General features: G+C 36.3%; 2 protein-coding genes across 3 annotated transcripts; one reads left to right on the top strand and one right to left on the bottom strand.

Moving 5' to 3' along the window:
* The first annotated feature begins 464 nt into the window (after positions 1 to 464).
* On the top strand, positions 465 to 6,645 carry LOC132266463 (isocitrate dehydrogenase [NAD] regulatory subunit 1, mitochondrial). The gene is made up of 4 exons (XM_059767340.1): positions 465 to 1,158; positions 2,057 to 2,296; positions 3,330 to 3,408; positions 6,199 to 6,645. The coding sequence occupies exons 1-4, from the start codon at positions 643 to 645 to the stop codon at positions 6,471 to 6,473; spliced, it is 1,110 nt and encodes a 369-aa protein (XP_059623323.1). The 5' UTR covers positions 465 to 642; the 3' UTR covers positions 6,474 to 6,645.
* A 2,258-nt stretch (positions 6,646 to 8,903) lies between these two features.
* On the bottom strand, positions 8,904 to 20,595 carry LOC132266462 (auxin response factor 8-like). 2 transcript variants are annotated; one of them, XM_059767339.1, is made up of 14 exons: positions 19,957 to 20,595; positions 19,616 to 19,728; positions 19,364 to 19,475; positions 19,203 to 19,259; positions 18,940 to 19,095; positions 18,776 to 18,860; positions 15,512 to 15,602; positions 15,234 to 15,398; positions 15,043 to 15,165; positions 14,253 to 14,328; positions 13,106 to 13,253; positions 10,100 to 11,088; positions 9,818 to 10,008; positions 8,904 to 9,385 (listed from the first exon to the last, which is right to left on the bottom strand). In XM_059767339.1, the coding sequence occupies exons 1-14, from the start codon at positions 19,960 to 19,962 to the stop codon at positions 9,208 to 9,210; spliced, it is 2,490 nt and encodes an 829-aa protein (XP_059623322.1). In that variant the 5' UTR covers positions 19,963 to 20,595; the 3' UTR covers positions 8,904 to 9,207. The 2 variants fall into 2 exon arrangements, with proteins under 2 accessions (XP_059623322.1, XP_059623320.1); XM_059767337.1 differs by having other exon boundaries at positions 19,364 to 19,462; positions 19,957 to 20,594.
* Positions 20,596 to 21,213: the final 618 nt, after the last annotated feature.

Raw genomic sequence — 21,213 nt, 5'->3', positions numbered from 1 at the left:
CTTTAAACTTTGAGAATTTATAAAAATGCCCTCACTAAAATTACAAATCACCCCACTGAATTTTATTTTTTTGCATTTTATACTTTAAAATTTTAAAAATTTATGAAGAAAACCTCATTGAAATTATAAAAATAGATCCACTATATAAGTTTGCCCCTACAAATTAAAAGGCAACCCCCTCATAAAATTTTCTAGGTCCGTTATTGCTAGTGAATTTTACCACTTTCAATTGTGACTTTCACTATTATAATACTGAAATTTTACAAATAAATACATATAAATTAGTAAAATTTCAATTTATTATTATAGTTGTAAAATTCATCATGATAAATGTGGTGAGGAATACCTCATAGGATCTTTGCTCCTAGTCCACACATTATTCCAATATTCCTCATTTCCTCCTCAGTCCATACATTTGAAAACCTTTGGTTTAAACCAAAAAATAAATAAATAAATAAAACAAAAATAGTCTTCAAAGCTCAAGTAGCCCTTCCTTAAAATTAATCAACTTTAATATTGTCTCTCACAATGTTCGTCAATGGCGGGCCTTTGAAAAGACAAGTCAGCTTCTCTTCTAATAAAATTCATCTCTGAATCGTCTCAAAACCCTAAAAAAATTCGACCCGAAAAAACCGATATCCGATGGCGAAACGCACCGTACCAATCCTGAAACAACTCCTCCGGTCATCGGAAAACCCAGCCAATCTAGGGTTTAAGAGATCCGTGACCTACATGCCCCGACCCGGGGACGGGACTCCGAGACCTGTAACCCTAATCCCCGGCGACGGAATCGGGCCTCTTGTCACTGGCGCCGTCGAGCAGGTCATGACGGCGATGCACGCTCCGGTGTACTTCGAGCGGTATGAAGTCCATGGTGATATGAAGAAGGTTCCGGAGGAGGTGATCGAGTCGATCAAGAAGAACAAGGTGTGTTTGAAGGGAGGGTTGATGACTCCGGTCGGTGGAGGAGTGAGTTCGTTGAATGTTCAGCTCAGGAAGGAGCTTGATCTGTACGCTTCCCTAGTCAATTGCTTCAATTTGCCCGGTTTGCCGACGAGGCACGAGAACGTCGATATCGTGGTGATCAGGGAGAACACCGAGGGTGAGTATTCCGGGCTCGAGCACGAGGTCGTTCCCGGTGTGGTCGAAAGTCTTAAGGTATCTTTGTTATTGCGTTTTGAGTCTGTTTGATCATTTCATGCTAGTTTATATTGATATGCTTGTGGTTCATTTGACTGAATTTTGGGTAGTTTGAAATACTATATAGGTTGAATTTTCTCAGAAAGCTCTTAATTTGGAGTACTTTAGAGTATAATTGCATGTTTCAATGTCATGTGATGATGAATTGGGTGAATGTGTAGTATTTGGTTTTTGCGGAGGTCAAATTGCTTACAACTAACCCTCCCCAGATCCTGCAATGGTGGAGTCTCGTGCACTGGGTTTTCCCCTTCTTAGTATTTGCTTTTGGCAATGAGAACCATAATGCAATATATATTGGCTTCTACTTAGTTTGTGTGTCAGACTTGGACAGTAACATAGCGGACCTTGCCAATTGCTACATTTCTGGCAATATGTTATGGTGTCTGATCGTGCTATAAAAATGCAACTCTGAAATTGCTTACATTAGCATGTTAAATCCTGCAATGTGACCGAGTAATAAAATTCAAATCTTAAATACTTCAGTTGGGTACATCATTAATCAATTAATTATTTATTTTTTTGTTTTTTGTATTTGTTTTCATCCAACTATGTATTGACAATCTACATGTTGCAAGGAAATGACAACAATTAATTAAGTTATGATATTACTACTTTAATAGTGCCTGTTGTGTATATAGCCAAAATGAAAGGTTGATTTCATTTCTTTCTATCGATCTGAGGTTCTTTTATTTATCTGTCTAGAGAGAATATCTTGAAGAAGTTCTATTTTAATTTTCTAATCTCATTGTTTTCTGGAATGAGAAGGGCTTTTTTAATAAATTTATTTTTGTTTATTTATTTATTTTTTTTTTCTGTACTGCATGGTGTTGTTTCTCTAATAACACTACTTTGCTAGGTGATAACAAAGTTCTGTTCGGAGCGTATTGCTAAATATGCTTTCGAGTATGCTTATCTCAACAATAGAAAGACAGTGACAGCTGTGCACAAAGCAAATATTATGAAGCTTGCAGATGGTCTATTTCTAGAATCTTGCCGAGAGGTTGCGACAAAATATCCTAGTATCAAGTACAATGAAATTATTGTGGACAACTGCTGCATGCAACTTGTTTCAAAGCCTGAGCAATTTGATGTCATGGTACGTGAGTTAGCTGACGTTTAGTTTGCTTTGCAATTATTTTTCCATTTGTACTTTTATTTATTTATTTATTTTTTATAAGTATTTGTACTATTTATTTATTAAGTTACCTTATAGTATAACGACACCTGGGTGCTGAGAGTTTTGTCTGCTTTTTATCAATCTAATGCTTATTGATTTCTGTGAAGTACTTTATCTGTGACCACATAAATTGATGAAGGTGAAAAAGTGTAAGATGATAAAATGTTGTTTAATAATCACTTACTCATCACTACTCAACCAATAATTAGTTCCCAACTACTTTGGTTCACATACAGAATTGCTTTTAGGTGTATCCAAGACACCCAAAATAAGAAGGACTCATATATTTTCTCACTAACTTGGCTAATTTTCCCATTGGCATTCCCATTGTCCTCGTGACACCTTTAACATGAATCAGTCACTCCTTAGTGGTGATCTCATTAGTTCTTGCTACATACGACTACAAAATCTTGGACAACTTCCTTCAATTGTACTTGTTACTTCTCATGCTTCTATTTGTTTCCATCTTCTAAGTATTGCCCCTTAGCATCTTATCATTTTTGTTCCAGCTTCAGTCATTCATTGAAAGTATAGTCACTTGACTAGTCAACATTGAAAAATATTCTACAATCACATATCTGATATATATATTAAATAAGTGCTTTTTACCCCCCCACCCCCAGCACACACACACAACCACACCCACAAACAAGGAGAAAAAAGACTTTCTATTATGTAAAAATGAGATGATTTTTGAAGGATAACATAACTCTGTCATGAACGATGTGACACATAATTAGCTTGGGAAGGTTTAAATTTGGTCAGCATGGGTTCTAATAAGAGAAAGGTAATACAGGAAGTGTGCCTACTGCCTGCATAACTTCTGTGGTGGTGGTGTGCAGCTTCACTCCCTGGCTTTACACTATGATATTTTTTTCTTCTTTATTTTACCAAAAAAAAAAGAAAAAGAAAGAAGATTCTTAGCTGATGACTACTGGTTCAAATATTGCAGGTCACTCCCAATCTTTATGGAAATTTAGTTGCAAATACTGCTGCTGGTATAGCTGGGGGCACTGGAGTTATGCCAGGAGGTACATCAGTTAACATATTCCAATTTAAACTTCCTCTTTATTTTATTTATTTTTAAATTTTTTTTTGGCTATATTTTAGAAGTTAGGTCTGTAATGTAGTGATTCAACTTGTTTCTAACCCTTGAAAATCGACTACCACCATCAACATGGCTGGATCAAGCTAATTCAATAGAATTTAAGTGCCTGATATGTAATTCAAGTTAGTGCACCTCAATATTAATTTAAACCATTACTGGATGAAGCTATGGTTCGATGGAAGTGGTCGATGAGATTCAAAATACTTAACTGCCCCCCATGTTCCTATTTTAGGTTCAAGATTTTTTATCTTTAATATTTTTTATTTTATAAATTAAACTATTTTAACTGTCATCCTACTGAATCAGCATCAACCTGATGTAATAATAGCTATTAGATGTGCTTGGGAAATGAAGCATCCTTGCCAAGGCATTTTTACAAGATATTTGAATTGTGGTGTCGGCACAAAGGCATATTTAGCATACAAAGTGATATCTTTGCAATATGACGCACAATATTTCAACACAGTAAAATCTCATAAAAAAAAAAAATGTAAGACTGTCACACCATTCATCCAAGATATGTTGCACTGTTTATTTGTCAGAGCAAGTCAGATGACGCAACCTCTATTTTATGGATCATTGCTGACCTAGAGTACAACACTCACATTAACTGGAAGTGATTGGTGTTTGTTTTGTGGATGTTGGTGCATGGGCGGATGTATCAAGGGGGCCTATAGAAATGAAACAAACGTGAAGTTGAGGAAAGTTCCCTGAAGTGACACTAAGGGGTGGAGCCCGGGGGGGCCATGGGCCATCTTCTCCCCACTTCCTCCCCACCCCCCAAAAAAAAAAAGCCCCTCTTTATATATGGCCCAAAAATAGTTTGTTTTGTAAATGTGTAGACTTTGGCCCCAAAATAAAATTGACTTCCATTGGATCTTAGTTGGCTTTAGTTTACTAAGGTCAACACAGATCAAAATATACAATATCATCATCTTCTTTTTTTTTTTTTTTTTAAATAATACTGTCATAGTTGCAATTGTTAAAATCTTGTTTACTTGGTTTTATTTTTTATGTTTACTATATATGTATTCAACACCTTTTATAATGCTCTTGATCACATACAATATAACACTTTTTTTTATAAATATTTTTCTCCCTCTTTCTCACTTCTTTAGTTTTCCTTGTTCACAAATCCCAAAGGTGCATTGCATTGTTGTTCTCTTAATATACAACATACAATAGGATGAGCAGTTATTTACTAGATGTTCTCCAGTTAATTTTTCTTTTTTCTCTTATAGTATACCGCATTATTGTACGCTGCACTTTCACATATTTATATTTGTTGTTTATATACATATTTAAAACTATATTGTATGTTTTTGTTATGAATATATGCTATAACTGTTATTAATAATTGATAATTGGTATGAATCTTATGATAAAATTGTTATCTTATAATTCTCAACTTTTCAATAATTGATATTAGGGATAGTCTTGTTCTCCTATATATATATATATATATATATATTTTGCCTCTTCTTCACAAACAAGTCTATTTTCATTAATTTTTACGAGCTTACATGAATTCAGTGTTCTCAAGCCTATTTACCTACATGTGAACCGTTACATGTTAATTTTCTTGCCTCTTCTTCGCAAATATGAACTGTTACACATTAGTATTTTAGTATGTATATATATATATATATTTTTATAAATGAAAATCAATATTCTTTTTGTTTTTTAGGAAAATTTGATTAAAGACCTTTTTCAATGATTAAAGTAATTAATAAATAATTTTTCGTTGGCTCCCTAGTTATAGAATCCTGTATTTCTCTCCCTAGTTATTAAGTACATGATCGGGGTGTTTACACTGTTCTAGGATTTTGTCTATTCCATCATGTGGGTATTGTTTAATGTTCCTTACAAGGCTGCAAATGAAATGAACCAAGCGTCAAGTCTGTTTGGGCTCTGTTCATTTGTTTGTGGCCTTAGCTCAATCTCGGCTCATGATCGTGACAAGCTCAAAAAGGTGAGCTTGAGCTCGGCTGGCCAGGATTTTGAAAAGCTTGGACCCCGGGGCAACTTGGGTCGGGTCCACTCATTTCATAAAACGAGCCGAGCTTGATCTGATGTTCGTGTTCAAGCTTGGTGCTTGTGTTCAAAATGCTTGGCTTATCTATTAACATAATATTTGCAATAACAAAATTACAGATTTTAATTTTTTTACTTCTCATGAAGATATGACAAAATTAGAAAAAAATATTAGATGAGTCTATTTACCTACAAGAGTCGAGCCAAACAGTGTTCAAGATCAACGTGTTTAAATGGGCTTAGTAATCAAAATTGAGTTTGGCTTGTTTCCTTGACAGAGGGCTTGAACCAAGCTTAAAACGGGTTAATTCTGAGTTGTTCATTAACAGCTCGGTTCAGCTCTAGTCCCTTATAAGGTTGGTTTGTTTTTAAATTTGTAGGGATTATGAAGACTGAATTTGGGTTTTACTTGTGACCATCTAAACATGCAGAGAAAGAATTGTTAAGACTAAAAGTAGATGGTTGAGTGTTCAAGTCCCCATAATGGGAAAGTGGTGTGAGTTTCAAAAGGAAGAAAAAAATTTATTTAGCAACATAGTGAGGACGGAGTTCTTTTTCTTTCATTAAAAAAAAAATTGTTCATTGAAAACTGTCTGGTTGATACATTATTATTGGTATAATATGAGATAATACAAATTGATGGTCCCTATAATCAACTAATTATCTGGATTTGTTGCAGGAAATGTCGGGGCTGATCATGCTATTTTTGAGCAAGGTGCTTCGGCAGGGAATGTGGGGCACACGAAACTGGTGGAACAGAAGAAAGCAAACCCAGTGGCCCTACTTCTCTCATCGGCCATGATGCTGAGACATCTCCAATTTCCATCTTTTGCTGATAGATTAGAAACTGCTGTGAAACGGGTTATATCAGAGGGCAAGTACATGACAAAAGACCTTGGAGGAACCAGTCACACCCAAGAGGTTATTGACGCAGTTATAGCTGCTTTGGACTGATAGCTGCTCTCCCTACCGATCAGGCTTTGTATACCTGGCATATTTTTTTCCCGCAGATATTTTCATTTATTGTTGCTAAATTTTCTTCCCACCAAGATAAAGAACGCTTTGTTGATTAAAATGAAACCTGTAAAGGCATATGGTCCATTTCTATGATCGATGCTATTCTGAAGTTCCCATCTTTCATGCATAATGTTCGTGGAACAGTGTTATACCGGGAAAATTTGGATTTTTGAGACCTTAAGGGCCTGTTCACCAAGGCTTTTATTTTCTTCGAAAGTAAAATCATGATTTTCATTTATGAAGCTGAAATAAAGAAGAATCATGTTCACTAATTTTTTATGCTTCAAATATTTTGGAAGCAAGAATTTAGAAAGCATGTTCAATAATTATAATTTTTATTTTGTAGGTACAAAATTTCTTCAACCCTTCTCTCTCTCATTTTTGTAACTCGCCTGAGTTGAACCCAATTCACTATTAGTATGGCCCTGCCCATCATCACTGCTCAAATATATACACAAATGATTACACACACGTACAACCTCTGTAAATAGGTGTCATTCTGGTTGAATTGACTCCTAAAAAGTTCTATGCATCAATTTCATTCACTCCACCCACCTCTGGGCAAGTCAAAAGCCCATGTTATGTGATCCTTACGATTGAACTTTAGGAAGCCCCTTATAAGATCACTTAACCTCACTGACTTGGTTTGGTTGGTGCAAGATGGGATCTTGATGCTATCTCCATGGGTGTATAGAAAAAGTATAGAGAGAGACTGAGGCCACTGGTATTCACCTCCTAGAGACAAGTAGAGAGAGAAACTAGAGAGAGAGAGTGTTTCTGTCTTCTCTCCTCTCATCGGATGCGACTCGAACTCCATTGGTGGTGGCGGTTTGTGGTGGTAGAGAGAAGAAGAGAGGAAAAAGATGGTGGTGGTTTGCGGTGGCCAGGGGAGGAGGCAGCGTGTAGAGATGGGTGTTGATTTTAGAGTTTTTTTTAATAATGCTACAATGGAGAAAGTAATTCATGTGAACAGTGTAGAAATTAGAGAAAACACAGTTTTCTCACTTTCTTTTCCAATCACAAAATTAGAAAGTACTTTCATAAAATTAAAAAGTGAAAGTATTTTATTAAACATGATTTTTACTTTTGATTCTCAATTTTAAGAATTGACAATAGAAATCAGGAATCCTTCCAATTAGTGAATAGGCCCTAATAAACTCTCTTTCCTACTTTCTTTGCGTCTCTGTATAGTATATTCATTGACAAAAACTAATCCTTAAAATGGAGGAAATTGCAAGAAATAAGCTGGTACTTTGTTGATATTATGATAATATCCTGTAATGTCGAGAATATCTACATGTGAAATTTTGAATACGATCATTTAAATACACCTAAAAGAAAACAAAAGGGTTGTTGAAGAGTTGGGAAGCCCTCTTGTGCCTCATTTCTTCATCCAACCAAGGTACTTTCTCCTCCGTTTCTTTTCCTTTGTTCCCCACACCAATCCTAAGAAATTGTTAGAGATGTAACTTTAGAAACAAGTGCTAGTAATTTTTTTATGCAGTTTATATTTACATCACTTCAATTTGGGCCTGTTTGGGGATCTTTTGCGTTTTTGTTTTCATTTGACAAAGAAACATCGTTTTTATTGTAAAGTGTGTTCAATAGTGATTGGAAGCGTGTTTGGTAACGTAAAATTTGTTGTAAGATTTTTGGAAGCAAAAATATGAAAACGTGTTTGGTAAAAGTGTTGCGAAATTGAGAAACATGATAGGCTAGTTCAAAAATGGAGAGTTTTTTTTTTTTTAGAGAGACTGTTTACCACTACATTGTTTTTGCTGTAATTTGAAAACATTAGGAAATACTAATTTCATGTTTCGGATTGGAGCCTCTTTTCAGCAATTCAAATTGCAACAAAAGTTACCATGCAATACTATTCAAATTGCAACAAAAGTTACCAAGGGCCTCAGTGTTTTGACCCAAAACACAAAAGACAAAACAAAAGTGGTTGCCAAACACAACCAATCTATTTATAAAGGGAGTCATCTGAAATGTGACTAGTAATTTCTATACCCTCCTCAATTCACTTGGAGTAATATTTTATTATCAACATATGCAATTATTTGCTTCACATCCCTGCACCATAAAATGCATCAAGCAAAACAAATCCAATACAACGAATGCTGTCAATGATATAAACATCACTATCTTAAGGGCATGGCATAAATTCCTTCCATGACCAACTGCAACTGCAACAAGCCATGCTACCAAGCACATGTTTGGCCTTTTTTTCCTTTCAAAAGATCATATGGTAATTATCACAGCATTTCAGTAATACCTGGACTTGCATGTTCATTGAGTTCTCACGAACTTGAGCATTTCGGGGGAACAGCGATGGGCCGCCTCAAGGAAACAGAAACAATTAACTTTTACAACAACAACATTCGACGGTTTAGTTTTAGATAAATTTCTAGGTTGAATACATATGGTCTTTATCTTCTAGTTCTTATATCCAAGTCTGATAATTACATATAAATCCATGATTCTCATGTTCATTAGAATAACTACACAAGAATTAATGTGCTGTGAAAAACACTTCACTAAACAATGCATTGGAAATAAGTAGCGGTGGGCACACCAAGAAAATGCATAAAGAAAGAAGTCTGACTCCTGGAAATACTATTCGCAGCAAACTGTTGTGGGAATATTGCCACGTCGCTCATTGCCATTATTAGTATTCAAGTGAGCCCAAAGATGGTAGTCCTGAAACAAGATCTCGAACATCATTGCCACTGGCATTCATCATCCCACCGGCATTATGGTTGAATGAGTCAAACTCTTCCTTTCCCAGTTTGTGCATATCCTCGGGAGAGAGTATCTTGATGTACCAGACGTTATTCACGAATGCGCTGCAGACCGGATTTTGCATAGTGAGTATACAAAAACAAGAACACAAGTGTGTTTTTGGACAAGGAGGTGACATTGTTCCAAGAAAATGTCAATGAAATACTAATAACACCACTCAAATTTTAAAGTGGCTTTTTGTAGAAAGGAGAAAAAAATTATTCAAATAATTGCCATGAAAAAGAGTGGACTAAAAATGAAATTTGCATGAAAAAGAGTGGACTAATTTATAAAGTTGGCCCATATTTTTCAAAGAAGGGCAAGTTACTTGGTTGAGTTGGTAGTACGGTTATAAGAAATTAACCCAAAGCACCAGAAATACCACATTAAAAGCACTCAACACCATTGAAAGGTAAAAAAAATCCATAAAGAAGCTGACACCATGCAGAAAATAAGTTAAACAGATAATTAGGCTGTGTTTATAAATGAGTACTTACTCCCACGGGTCATCTCCAAGGAGAAGCACATCGTTCTCCCTATCAACGAATACAAGCTGCCAGCCTGATCTTTGAGGGTCTTGCAGTAATCCCTCAATCCCAAACATCCTTCCCAGCTCCTCTCGCAGCTCATGATAGCTGTTGAACCGAGATATGTCCAGTGACCGTCCAACCGATCCTGATTTGTAAACCTGCACATAAACAAAGAGCATCACTCACCAATAAATCTAATTCATAAAATGCCACTAACATAAGCACAATTTCACCATCTGCGATTTGCACCTTCACAAATGTACATGAGGGGTTTGGTGGGTCAACTTGCAATGCAGCATTCAACAACTCAGAAGAGTCTTGCGTGCAACCATACAGAGGACTCTGAAAACCTGCAGCCCCTAATCTCATCGAGGAAACATCAGTATCGATTGAAGTGCCAGTATTTGATACTGTAGTTGGAAGTAGGAGTCCACATGAGTCAATATTAGCACCGAAAAGAGCATGATTTGGGGAGTCCAAGTTACAATTTTCCTGCTCCACAGTACCACCGTTCCCAGGATAAGGGGGGAGTGACACTGAGTTGGCAGAAATATTGGACTGTGAACGTGCAAATTTTGATGCCCAGGGTTGTTGGGATGGCTGCTCACTGATCATGGACTGACCAGTTCTAGAGAATTTCGAAAGATTACCACTCCCCTCAAGACACTGTGAACCCAGCATGTTTTGTACAGAAGGACTCATAGACGCTAAATGTTTTGGGCTTGAATTTGGGAAATCAGTTTTTGGAAATGGAGATAAGGAATCGGTATGCTGCCTCTGCTGCAGCTGATCACTTCGACTGAGAAATGCCTCTTGATTAATATGGTGCTGCGAACGTTCTTCAGGTGGATTGTTAACTTGTTGCTGGAGATGTCTAGGCAGGTTCTCTGATGACAGCATTTGGTTTTGTGTTGGAAGAATATGCGGAGGGATTGACGGCTGCATTAATTGCTGCTGCTGCAACATTGGAAGGTTGCCTGAATGCTGAAGATATTGGAAAGGCTGCTGAAGCTGCATAAAGTGCTGTTTCGCAGAATCCCCGCTTCCTAAATTCTGCAAATTAGCTGCCAACATGGCCTGGTACTGCTGATTGAGATCGTTTCCGAGAAAGGTTGAATCCACTCTCTGCTGCATCCAGGGTAACATACCAACAGACTGAAAATTCATGGGGTGGAGTCCTTGCTCTCCAGTTTCTCCTCTGAACCACATCATGCCATTAGCTGCTTCATCTCTTCTATCTGTAAAAGCAGCACAAGGGAAGGAAAAAAGAAGAGAAAAAATGAAAAAAAGAAGAGCCTTCTATCCCAAAAAACCAAGCAATTACTGTGCCTATGGAGACATAGATATCATCAATGACAAAAAATCAGAGAGGGGCTAAGAAGATCTAGCATAAGAAAAAAAAAAAAAAAAATAGAGGAAAATTATGTTTGGATAGGGCTATTTAATTAAGCAAGTACCAGTTCATGTACCGAACACGAGCAATTGTTGGATCATAGGGCTATTAAAAGAAATAGTAAGGCCAATTTAGATATGCAATATAGCAAGAAAGGGACCATATTTACTATTGCAATTTCATATTGAATCACACAGCTACGGAAAAGGAGAAATTGACGGGATCAAGTTTAGTTTTATATTTTCTCAGTTGAAGCAATAAATAAATTTTAAGTTCAGGAACCAATAAAGACTTTCAACAAATGAAGAACAACCCTGGGGAGACTTCGTTTCCTCTGGTTTAAATGTCCATATTATTTTCTGTCACAACAAAGTGCTCTATCATCATGATAACCAGCTCAAAATCCCTTCAAAGAAAGGGCATGTTTGTACTTAGTACGCATGCAAGTAACCGCCAACTCATGAAACAGTAATTTAAACAAACGCCCTCCTTTAGACATAGACTATTTTTTTTTTTTTCAAAGAGGAGGTATCCCCACATTTAGACAGAGACTTCAATCATGTACAAATGGTATCCCATGCCTTCAAAGGATAATCTTGACCATCAACTTCAGACTCTCAAAACTTCACCGTAAACAAGTTTGAAAATTTGAGAGGCATCTAAAATAAAGGTCAGAAAATATAAATGTCAATCATCTGGTGAATCAACGTACTTAAAAGTATATTATTTCAATGCACTGCAACGTTCGTGCTGCCTAAACATGAGTATGAGATAGGAAGCATCACACGCTGAAAAGATCCCATTGGAGTGCCTAGCTTGCGGACATGCTATTGGACACGATGACTTTCCACCATATATGCAATGGAAAGACTGGGGGACTGGGGAATAGCAGAACTACATCTCTACAGTGATCACAACCCTCTACAGAGGAACTACTACTTCTTGAACCTCAATTTTTTACGGACGAGTTCATCTACAGAAAGCTGTGAGGTAACCCAATCCAAAACATTTTTCATTTTTTTTTTTTTTTTTTTCTCCTTTCAAGTTGGTAGGATTAATTAGTGTTATTTGAAATTGAAAGTTGTTAGGGTTTTTCAAAGTTGGAAACAAATGGGGATTTTTAAACTTAGGAATAAAGGGCTTTCTGAAAATGGGATTATTTGAAATCATAACTGAGGCTTCTTGTAATTATGAAACAATGGCTTTTGAAGTTGAAAATAATAAAGGGCTTTGAAATTGAGAAAATCAGAGACTAAAGAACCATTCTCTTGATTCCTCAGCCCACCAACTTGAATGTTGATTCATTGAGGAAAAGGGTGCACGCCAATAAGAAATATATCACAGTTAAATGATTAAATACTTTTTCATTTTTTTTTTCATTTTTTTCTTTTATTTATTTTTTACATTTCGTCTTCAATGTATCTTATGTTGTTTCTTTCTCTGCTTGTGAGGAGATCCTTTGATTCACTGTTTTGTGTCTTCTCATCAATTAAGATCCTACCTTCTATTTGAAAAGGAAAAATAAATCCTAAAAAATATGATGCCATATGAGATCAACCACTTCTTTTGTACATTACTTCAAGCATTTAAGACATTGTTCGCTTTAATTTTTATAACTTTGACTAGATCGTTGAAGACAAAAGGCCCAAACGACTATTGCCAATTTACTCAAAAGCTCAATTTTATCAAGGAAGGTATTATTCTTAACCTAAACTAAAGTTCAGTTATATCAAGTATACCAAAACTAGATACATCACCTGGTATACCCCAGCTTAACGGAAGAAAAAATTGTAATGTCCAACTACGGGGCTGAAGAAATAAGGCAGCAATATGTTAGCATAACATTTTAACAGGGCACATACCTTGAAAAGATGAGGCTCCAGGATACCAAGGCCGTTTCAGCCGGAGGGGAAACAATGATGGGTACATGGGAAAAGTGGTCAAAGGCTCAATTTCCCACAATGACACCCTTGGCTGCTTCTCACCTGCAGTTGATTCATCCCAGCCAACCTACATTTAAAAAAGGAATGAACATAAAATATAAATAGAACTAATTACAAGTGTTAAGCAAAGCAACAAATTTGTGAGGCATGCAATCATGATGCTAAAATTAAATTTCCTGACAACTATATGCAAGCATACGATAAGAAAAATATTTGATGAAGATACAGGAATTTGACTTCTAAATATGTCGCATAAAAAAGTCTACACCTATAATTGTCAACAAATATAAATCAATACTCAGAAACCTTTAGCCTTGGAATGCAGCCTTAACAGTTTAAAAGTTTCACAAACCTTGTAAATGAATCAAAGTTATAGGGCATAACTCAAGTTATGTAATTGGCATAGCTATGACACCCGTGGAACAAGGATGTATCGTCTAACAATGCTTTATCTACACATGATCCAGAAGTTAGCGGACAAACAAGTCATGGGTGTACCATGTGCCAATAAGTTGGTCAAACTTAGACCCCATTTCAACAGTCACTGCACCAGAAAAGTGCACTTTGTAAATAATTTTCCAGCAAAACTAGCAACTGTAAGCATGGGTCGTATCTTCCGCCAGTCCCAATGGAGACGTGTAGGGTTCAAGTCACAGTTGGAACATGAGTGTCTTGTTTTAAAAAAAAAGGAATTTGGATTTAGAGTTTCCTTACCAAGTTTTTTTTTCCTTAGTTGGTACTCACACACACATGCCTCCACTGAGGCTCGAACCCCTAACCTCCCTTTGGGAAGTAGGATCCTGGTACTGCTAGGCCACTGGCCTGTTGGTCTTAATTCCAGACCTAAAATGGCCTAATCTGGCTTCTTTCAACATATGAACACATTTATCAAGATTTGTATTTCTGACAAAATTTTTAGATAATTGATACAACTAATGAAGAAATTGTTTCCTCCTTTGCCACAAGATCAAATATACACTTGAGTACTAGAATGTAGAGGTGCATAATGTAAAGACAAATAAACTACATGCAAACATAAAGGCACCATATTCATGAGCAGGTTTACCTTGACAGATCTCCAATAAGAGTTTGGCCAACGTACAGGATCTAAGTCGCCAATGCCAGTTATTGTACCCATGTACCTGGATAATGCAAATCATCCGCATATAAGAAAACAAAATTTCCCAAATATTAAATATGGGATGCACGGGCAGAATCAAATGAATCCCACACCTTTTTAAGGGTATTTCAGATTTAATTGGGTTGAACTTGGGCAAACTACATTTTCATGCTCCAATACCCATTTACTATTGTGTCACCACGATAACAAATAATAATATAATATCAAAGCACAAAATGCAAGATCAATGGTTTTGAGTACATGAAGAACCAGCCACAGACCAAAAAGTAGGGCGCATACGCATACCACCTGTCCCTCAATAGTGTGACATGCAGGAAATATTGCAATAAATCAGAATTTCTTCTGGGGATGTTTGACTATCCTAGCAATAAATACTATTATAGCATATGTCAGGCAACAACTTATTAAGTATTATCAAACCAAAAAGAAATGAGTCCAATGTAAGCACAGTGAGATTTTGATGCAGTACTATGAGGTGATTAAAAAACAATTACCAATAACATACTAAAAAATAAAGAGGAATGAGTACAACGTAATGCACAGTAAAATTACAATGCAGTGCTAAGAAGTTCAAAAAAAAAAAAACTAACTTATCACTATGCTAGATGTAATACCAATTATAAAACTTTTGTTATGTTAATGCAAGAGATTCACAGAACATTTATCTATGTCTAAAAAAATGAATGGCATACAGAATAATCAATTACTGAAATACCTGCGGACACTTGATTCTTCAGTTTCAAAAAGCATCCTAAAGCGCATCCCAACAGAAACACGTGTATGAAATACAGCTTTCACATACTTCGAAAGGGGTATGACAAACTCAGATGGACTGGCCCTGATATGATAAATGTGTGAGTAAAAATAAAAGGGAGAAGCTATAAAAGATAGTAATTCAGTTGCCACCTTGGATTATAAAAAATGGTGAAACAGCTATTAGTTGCAGCAGCATGAGCTGCGGCTGCAAGTAGTCCAATGTGCATGCTATCACTTGATAGAACAGACGACGGCATCACAGTTTGTGGACGAGTAGCACGGCGAATTCCCAAAAGAAGCTGATTTTTCTCATTCCTATGATGGGAAAAAATAAAAAAATATCAGATAATAACCAATACTCAGGTATTCACACACAACTACAATATCTATAAAAAAAGAAGAAGGTAAAAGTAAAAGATAATCCATACCAGATAAAAAGAACGGAATCCCCAGCAACAAGTCTCTTGGCACTGACAAACACACTCCAGCCTGTAGTAAGAAGATGCCGTTTTGGCTGTCCTGCATGATGAATACAAAAAAAGGACATGTCAGCATGTGCAGAAAAAAGTTTTTACACAACTTACAACATTATTATTTTATTTCATTTAATAATCAAAAGTAAAAAGACACTGCATTTGAAGATCAACAAAGCAGTTCTAGTCGTCCTTTAAGTATTCCACAGGACTAAGTCCCACATAATTACACATGGGAGCAATAGGCAGAATGAAAAATACCAAACATATCTGCCAAGAAATGTCTCAAAAATCAAAATACATGAACCATCAATCAGCCAAGCAAATAAACGAAGCATCTACCAGTCCCCTTAATTAAACAAAACACTATTTAATGAAGGGGAAACTTAGGACTAGGCACATGCTGAAGATGAGACGTCATCAGTGACCGAGATGCAAGGTTCACAGGAAGATTCTGGATGGTATTACTATTATTCAATATCAAGATGCAACATTTCTCAACAGGAAATGCTTTCTTGCACTAGGAACTAGGAAGTGGGACACAGGTTACAACTGTTCAGATGCATATGTTAATTGTGTTACGGCACATTGGGATTTTTGTTTTATTGTGTGTGCGCGCACATGCGTGCTTGCATGTGTGAAAGAGTAAAATGAGTCAAGGCAAGAGAAACCAATCACAAAAATTTCCTCTCGTATCTTTTGTTCTTAGATCTTTCTACTTCCCATTCATATCACAACTTTTACACCCCATTAGTCACATTATCTCTTTAGCAAACATTTCACAACTCATTCGAAAGATAAATCATGGAACATTCCAAAAAAAGTAACATTCCAGATTTGAAGTTCTTCCAATCAGGCAGAATTCCTTGTCAAGTGTCCACCCATTCCACTTATGGCTAACACGAAAATTTCCTCAAAACCTGGTGTGCAAATAATATTTTATACTAACCACCACTATTCTCCACTGCTTCCAGTAAAGTTTCAACCTCCTCAAAAACATCAAATCCCGATCGCCTTGTAAAATGCCCCCATAAAGTTTCAACAGATCAAAAATCTCACCAGGTTCCTCATTCACTCAACTCATTTATATTTGTTGCCCAGTGCAATTCAACTTCTCACTTCCCTAAATTGAAAAGCAACCCAACAGATATTTTTTACAGGTTTATTTTGATACACGTACTAGGACCCCTACTTATGGTGCCCCTCATCAAACATTGAGAATCTGAACTATACTTGAAACTAAATTTGCACTTCATATTCTATACTATCAAGTTCATCAATCATCATAACGAACCACAAGCACTAGTGAACAGCTATATTGCCCCAGCGGCCAGCATCAGAATGGTTACTGGAAATGTGCCCCAAGACTACCTCAACATTGAAAATTAAATCTCCGAGGCTTCAGCTTAAACTTAAAGCACCTATAGGATAATGGTTTTCTTCTTGTGAGTACGCTACAATCTCACATATAAAACAGGGGCAATCCACGGAGGCCAAGTCCTGCCCCCAAATATCAATGTTTGCTCAACTTATTTAAAATTTCCTTGTAAATATATTGCTTTGCTATCATAATGCAATGATCTCACTATTATTCGTGAATGGTCAGGTTCCTCCTAGCAACGAATTGTCAATTGAGAGATCCTTTCTGTGACTAACTACTTTGAAGGTATCCCAAATGTTAAATCCACTTCAGCAGCGATTAACCAAGGTTGATTTGTTAAACTATAATATAAAGGCCTTAGCCATCAATCTCGACCAAACAAAGAAGCTCTCAAAAAAAGTCCTTCAGGCTTGTATTATTTTAACTTGACCATTCCTAACTTCATCACATTTTGGACCTTCTTCCCATACCATTTCCATCTAGTTTCTTATGACTGCTAAATTCAGTCAGCAAGCCACCATAAAGTTTCCTACTAAATTAGACTTGTTACTTTCCCTACGAATTATGTTTGCTACTTTCTCAAAGATATGGGAAGAAAAGAGGAGGATAAAGAAGGAAAGTAGAAAGACAAAGATGAAGATAAGGAAGACGAGTTCCAAGGAGGATGGTGCAAGATCAATCAATTTCAGACCTCTTGACCAAATCGGACAAAAGACCAAAAGGACAAAGTGAGGAGGAGGAGGCAAAGAATAAGAAGAAGAGGGGAGAGAAAGAGACCACAGAAACATCTACACCAATACCATATATGGCATGTCCTAGGAACATAACCACTCAGCCAAATCCCTTCTAAAATTAGACTCTAATCCCCTTCATTTACAAAACATCTAAAATATAAAAAAGTTTATAGTGACAGTAAAGTTTACATTCTTCCTAATAAATAAGACTATTACGATTCCAAACATCAACAATTTGATTAAATGTATTTTTATTAAGTAATACAACCTATCATCCATGCTTTACACATTGATATTCACACATTTTTTCGCACATTGATATTCACACATTTTTTCATAAAGCACCTTGGAAAGCCTATCTATCTTACATCTCCATGACTCCCCTTCATTTTTGGTACACTCACACAAGAGCTTTAAGGGTTTCCTGCTTTTGATGCGTGAACTTGTCTTTTAGCAAAATGGATTGGAGATGATAGAGAAACATAAAAGAAACGCGTTTCCTCACATTGAATAGTTCATTTATGTGGAACATATTATATGAATTCAACACTGGATAAAGTTACAACAACAAAGTAATTAATAATAAAAGCTAAATAAAAAAATATTAGATTTCCTTTCACGGTCAGACAGATAATGTGAGTTTAAGACGACACTTATTTCATGCTATAAAATATCTAAAACAAAAACTTCAAGTTAAACTTCAATAACTAAAGAAGAGGAGTTGATGCACAAAGACATATAGAAGTTAAAAGGGATGTCAGACTATGAAAGTGTGAAACAACACAGTGCTACAAGCTACAATTATACCTCAACACCAACTAAAAAATAAATGAAGGTAAGATAATCATTATATAATGTTCTCAAGTTGGCAAATTCCAAGAGGTTTTTGCTCTTAATAGATAGATATGTGGTTCGGGATGTAGTAAGACATTGCAATTGAGTCATTCAAAGTATCCCCATTTACAAACTACAACAAACCACCCAGTCCACAAGTCAAATATTTTTTTGCAGTTATTACAATTGTGTAGTCCAAAGGCTATATTAGTGGCTCAAGGTTTCTTGAAAGATTAAAATGTTTTACACAGGATGAAAGAAAACACCTACCGCGGAAAATATGCCTAAACTTCCACTCAGAATCATGAAGATCCCTTGCTATAAGCTCCTGAGCAGGTGGTTGCTGAGAGAAATCCTGAGGGGGCCAAGAAAAAGCACTTTCCATCAGCACAAGATATGTATCAGAACAAGCATAACACACAATCGGACATCACCAGAGGAGGGAAAACTTTCTCTGCAGCACGACGAGGAACAGAGAACCCTCCATGGGTACTAGTATCACTTGCTGTTAATGTCTTGCAGAAATAATTTGTTGGTTGCTTGCTTGGAATCCCCAGCTCGACAGGAATATATGTATCTTTTTGTTCTTGCTGCATATTCACCACAAAAAATCAATTTTGTTCTTCATTTCACAAGAATTAACCAAACAGCATTTTAATTAATTAAAATAAATAAAAAAAATAAAACTTAGGACTACCGATGTCAAGGGCTGTAAGGTCATTTGAGCATATACTTCATCTGTTTCCACGTCTGCCTGAAATTCCAGAAATGAGCAATTATTTCTTAATGGTCTATATGACATTCACAAGTAGTAGCTCAATTTGTAGAAAGGTAAATAATCACACAGAACAGACTCACATGCATTGTCACATTGTGGAGTTGACATATCAACTGGGGCGGCAAATTCGGGTAGTTGGGTATGTGCGCATCAATTTCTTTGTTAGTTGTAGCAGCAACCTGGCTTCCAATTCTAATTGGGGTTATTACAGATGGATGAAAATTGTTTTATTTCATCATCTAAATGCATGCATATGAATTTAGAAAAGAGAAAGATATACAGAGAGAGAGAGAGAGAGAGAGAGAGAGTCTATCATAAACAACAGAAAAAACCTGCTCACTGTGACCCTGAGGGAAGTAGACCACGCGACTACCAACTGTTGGTAAAGACACAAGAGGGCCAGCGCAGGCATGCCATAGCTCTGAATTGAGACATTTCTTCTCCCCTTCCATAACCAAAACACAAATTAACAAATTTCAGCTATTTTAAAAGTAGTCTTTTGAAGGCAATGAACAAAAGGAAAAAAAAAAAAATAATAATGCAATGCAAAGGCAAATATAAAATAGGAAAATAATAAAAATGATTAATGACAAAGACAGAGATACAGACATATGTAAAAGACTACAAAGAAGAAAAGGAGCTTAAAAAAAGGTGGGGATAAAGAATAATATACCTTCATGAGCTTGCTGACCAAACCCTGATGTTGAAAGCTTCATATTTCTTTATTTATATATATATTACAATCAATTATAGTATAAAAATTTCAGCTCAAAAACCCACACTTATGGCTGTCATGATCTCAAGCCCTAAACTTTTGTCTTCCTTGTCTTCAGCAAGCTCCTCCTCTCTTCAATTAAGCTCCGCTCTGCTAGTCCGAGCAATTCACATACATTTGATATATAACAGCGAAAAACACCAACTCAGGCCCTACAATTGGAAATCCCAAGCCACATGCAAAGCCTAAGCCATTGGGGATTCCCAATTTCAGTACTTGCTCAGCTTTATTCAGCAAATCAAAACCCTAAAAAGCGAAAGGGAGTGAGTGATGATGACATCAGCCGAGCTCTGAACACCACACGTCCTCCGACACCGCCATGACCGAGCTCGAAGCTTTTGCTGTGGCCAATCACTGTCGACGACGAGAGAAAAAGATAGATGCACAAGGTCTACACCTTTTTCTTTTTATAGGGAACACAGACCAAGCTAAGCTCGACCTGGTAGCAAACAGTGGAAGTTAGAGAGAGAAAGAGAGAGAGGGTAGAGAGAGAAAGAGGTGTGTGTCACTGTGGAACTAGGCTCCTCTCTCTCTCTCTCTCACTATTATATGTGTAATGTATATATCTATCGGCGTAAGGTATTGGAAAGGTGGAATCCGGGCCGTTCGGAGATCCGTACCCAGGAATCGTGGCCGTCCATTTCAGAGTGAAATGACAGCAGGCATGTGCCACCATCCTTCAGTGGTCGTTGTCAGAGTACGGAGCTTTCAATATAAATATATATACATACATAAAAGAAGGAGAGAGAAAGTGAAAGTGTGTCATATGAGAGAGAGGTGCTTTTAAATTTATTTATTAAATAAAAAATTAGTTGGACCAAAATCACTTAAAATGGGAGCTGATATGTATATGTATATATATATATATATATAATTAAGTTATATAGAGTGAAAATAGAAGAGGCAAATTACCCTCGAAGCCTGATAATTGCACCCATTGAGAATAATTGTGACTTAAAATCTGACTTACTATGTTACACGTGTATTATTTACAAATTTTGAATCTCGCAACATCCATCTTATAAAGCAATCCATTTCAAAATATACATATCATTTTAAATTTCAAAATTTGAAGTTATAAAAATTAAATCCGATCCGATTATACGGTTCACTTGAAGAGACTCATTATGGATAGGGTTGCAAATGAATTGTGCT

Source organism: Cornus florida, unplaced genomic scaffold (assembly GCF_030987335.1).
Source record: "Cornus florida cultivar Cherokee Brave unplaced genomic scaffold, ASM3098733v1 CherokeeBrave_3.0.0_Hap2_Chr07, whole genome shotgun sequence".
NCBI lineage: Eukaryota > Viridiplantae > Streptophyta > Magnoliopsida > Cornales > Cornaceae > Cornus > Cornus florida.
This window is presented reverse-complemented; position numbering and strand designations above follow the sequence as displayed.

What these genes read in the sequence shown, in the direction of transcription:
- LOC132266463 (XM_059767340.1), top strand. Translation starts at nt 643, where the DNA reads ATGGCGAAACGCACCGTACCAATCCTGAAACAACTCCTCCGGTCATCG. An exon ending in GTGTGGTCGAAAGTCTTAAG is followed by an intron (nt 1,159 to 2,056) that starts GTATCTTTGTTA and finishes CTACTTTGCTAG; the next exon opens with GTGATAACAAAGTTCTGTTC. An exon ending in CACTGGAGTTATGCCAGGAG is followed by an intron (nt 3,409 to 6,198) that starts GTACATCAGTTA and finishes GATTTGTTGCAG; the next exon opens with GAAATGTCGGGGCTGATCAT.
- LOC132266462 (XM_059767337.1), bottom strand. Translation starts at nt 19,999, where the DNA reads ATGAAGCTTTCAACATCAGGGTTTGGTCAGCAAGCTCATGAAG. An exon ending in CTCAGGGTCACAGTGAGCAG is followed by an intron (nt 19,463 to 19,615) that starts GTTTTTTCTGTT and finishes ATTGGAAGCCAG; the next exon opens with GTTGCTGCTACAACTAACAA. An exon ending in GATTCCGTTCTTTTTATCTG is followed by an intron (nt 15,399 to 15,511) that starts GTATGGATTATC and finishes TTCCCATCATAG; the next exon opens with GAATGAGAAAAATCAGCTTC.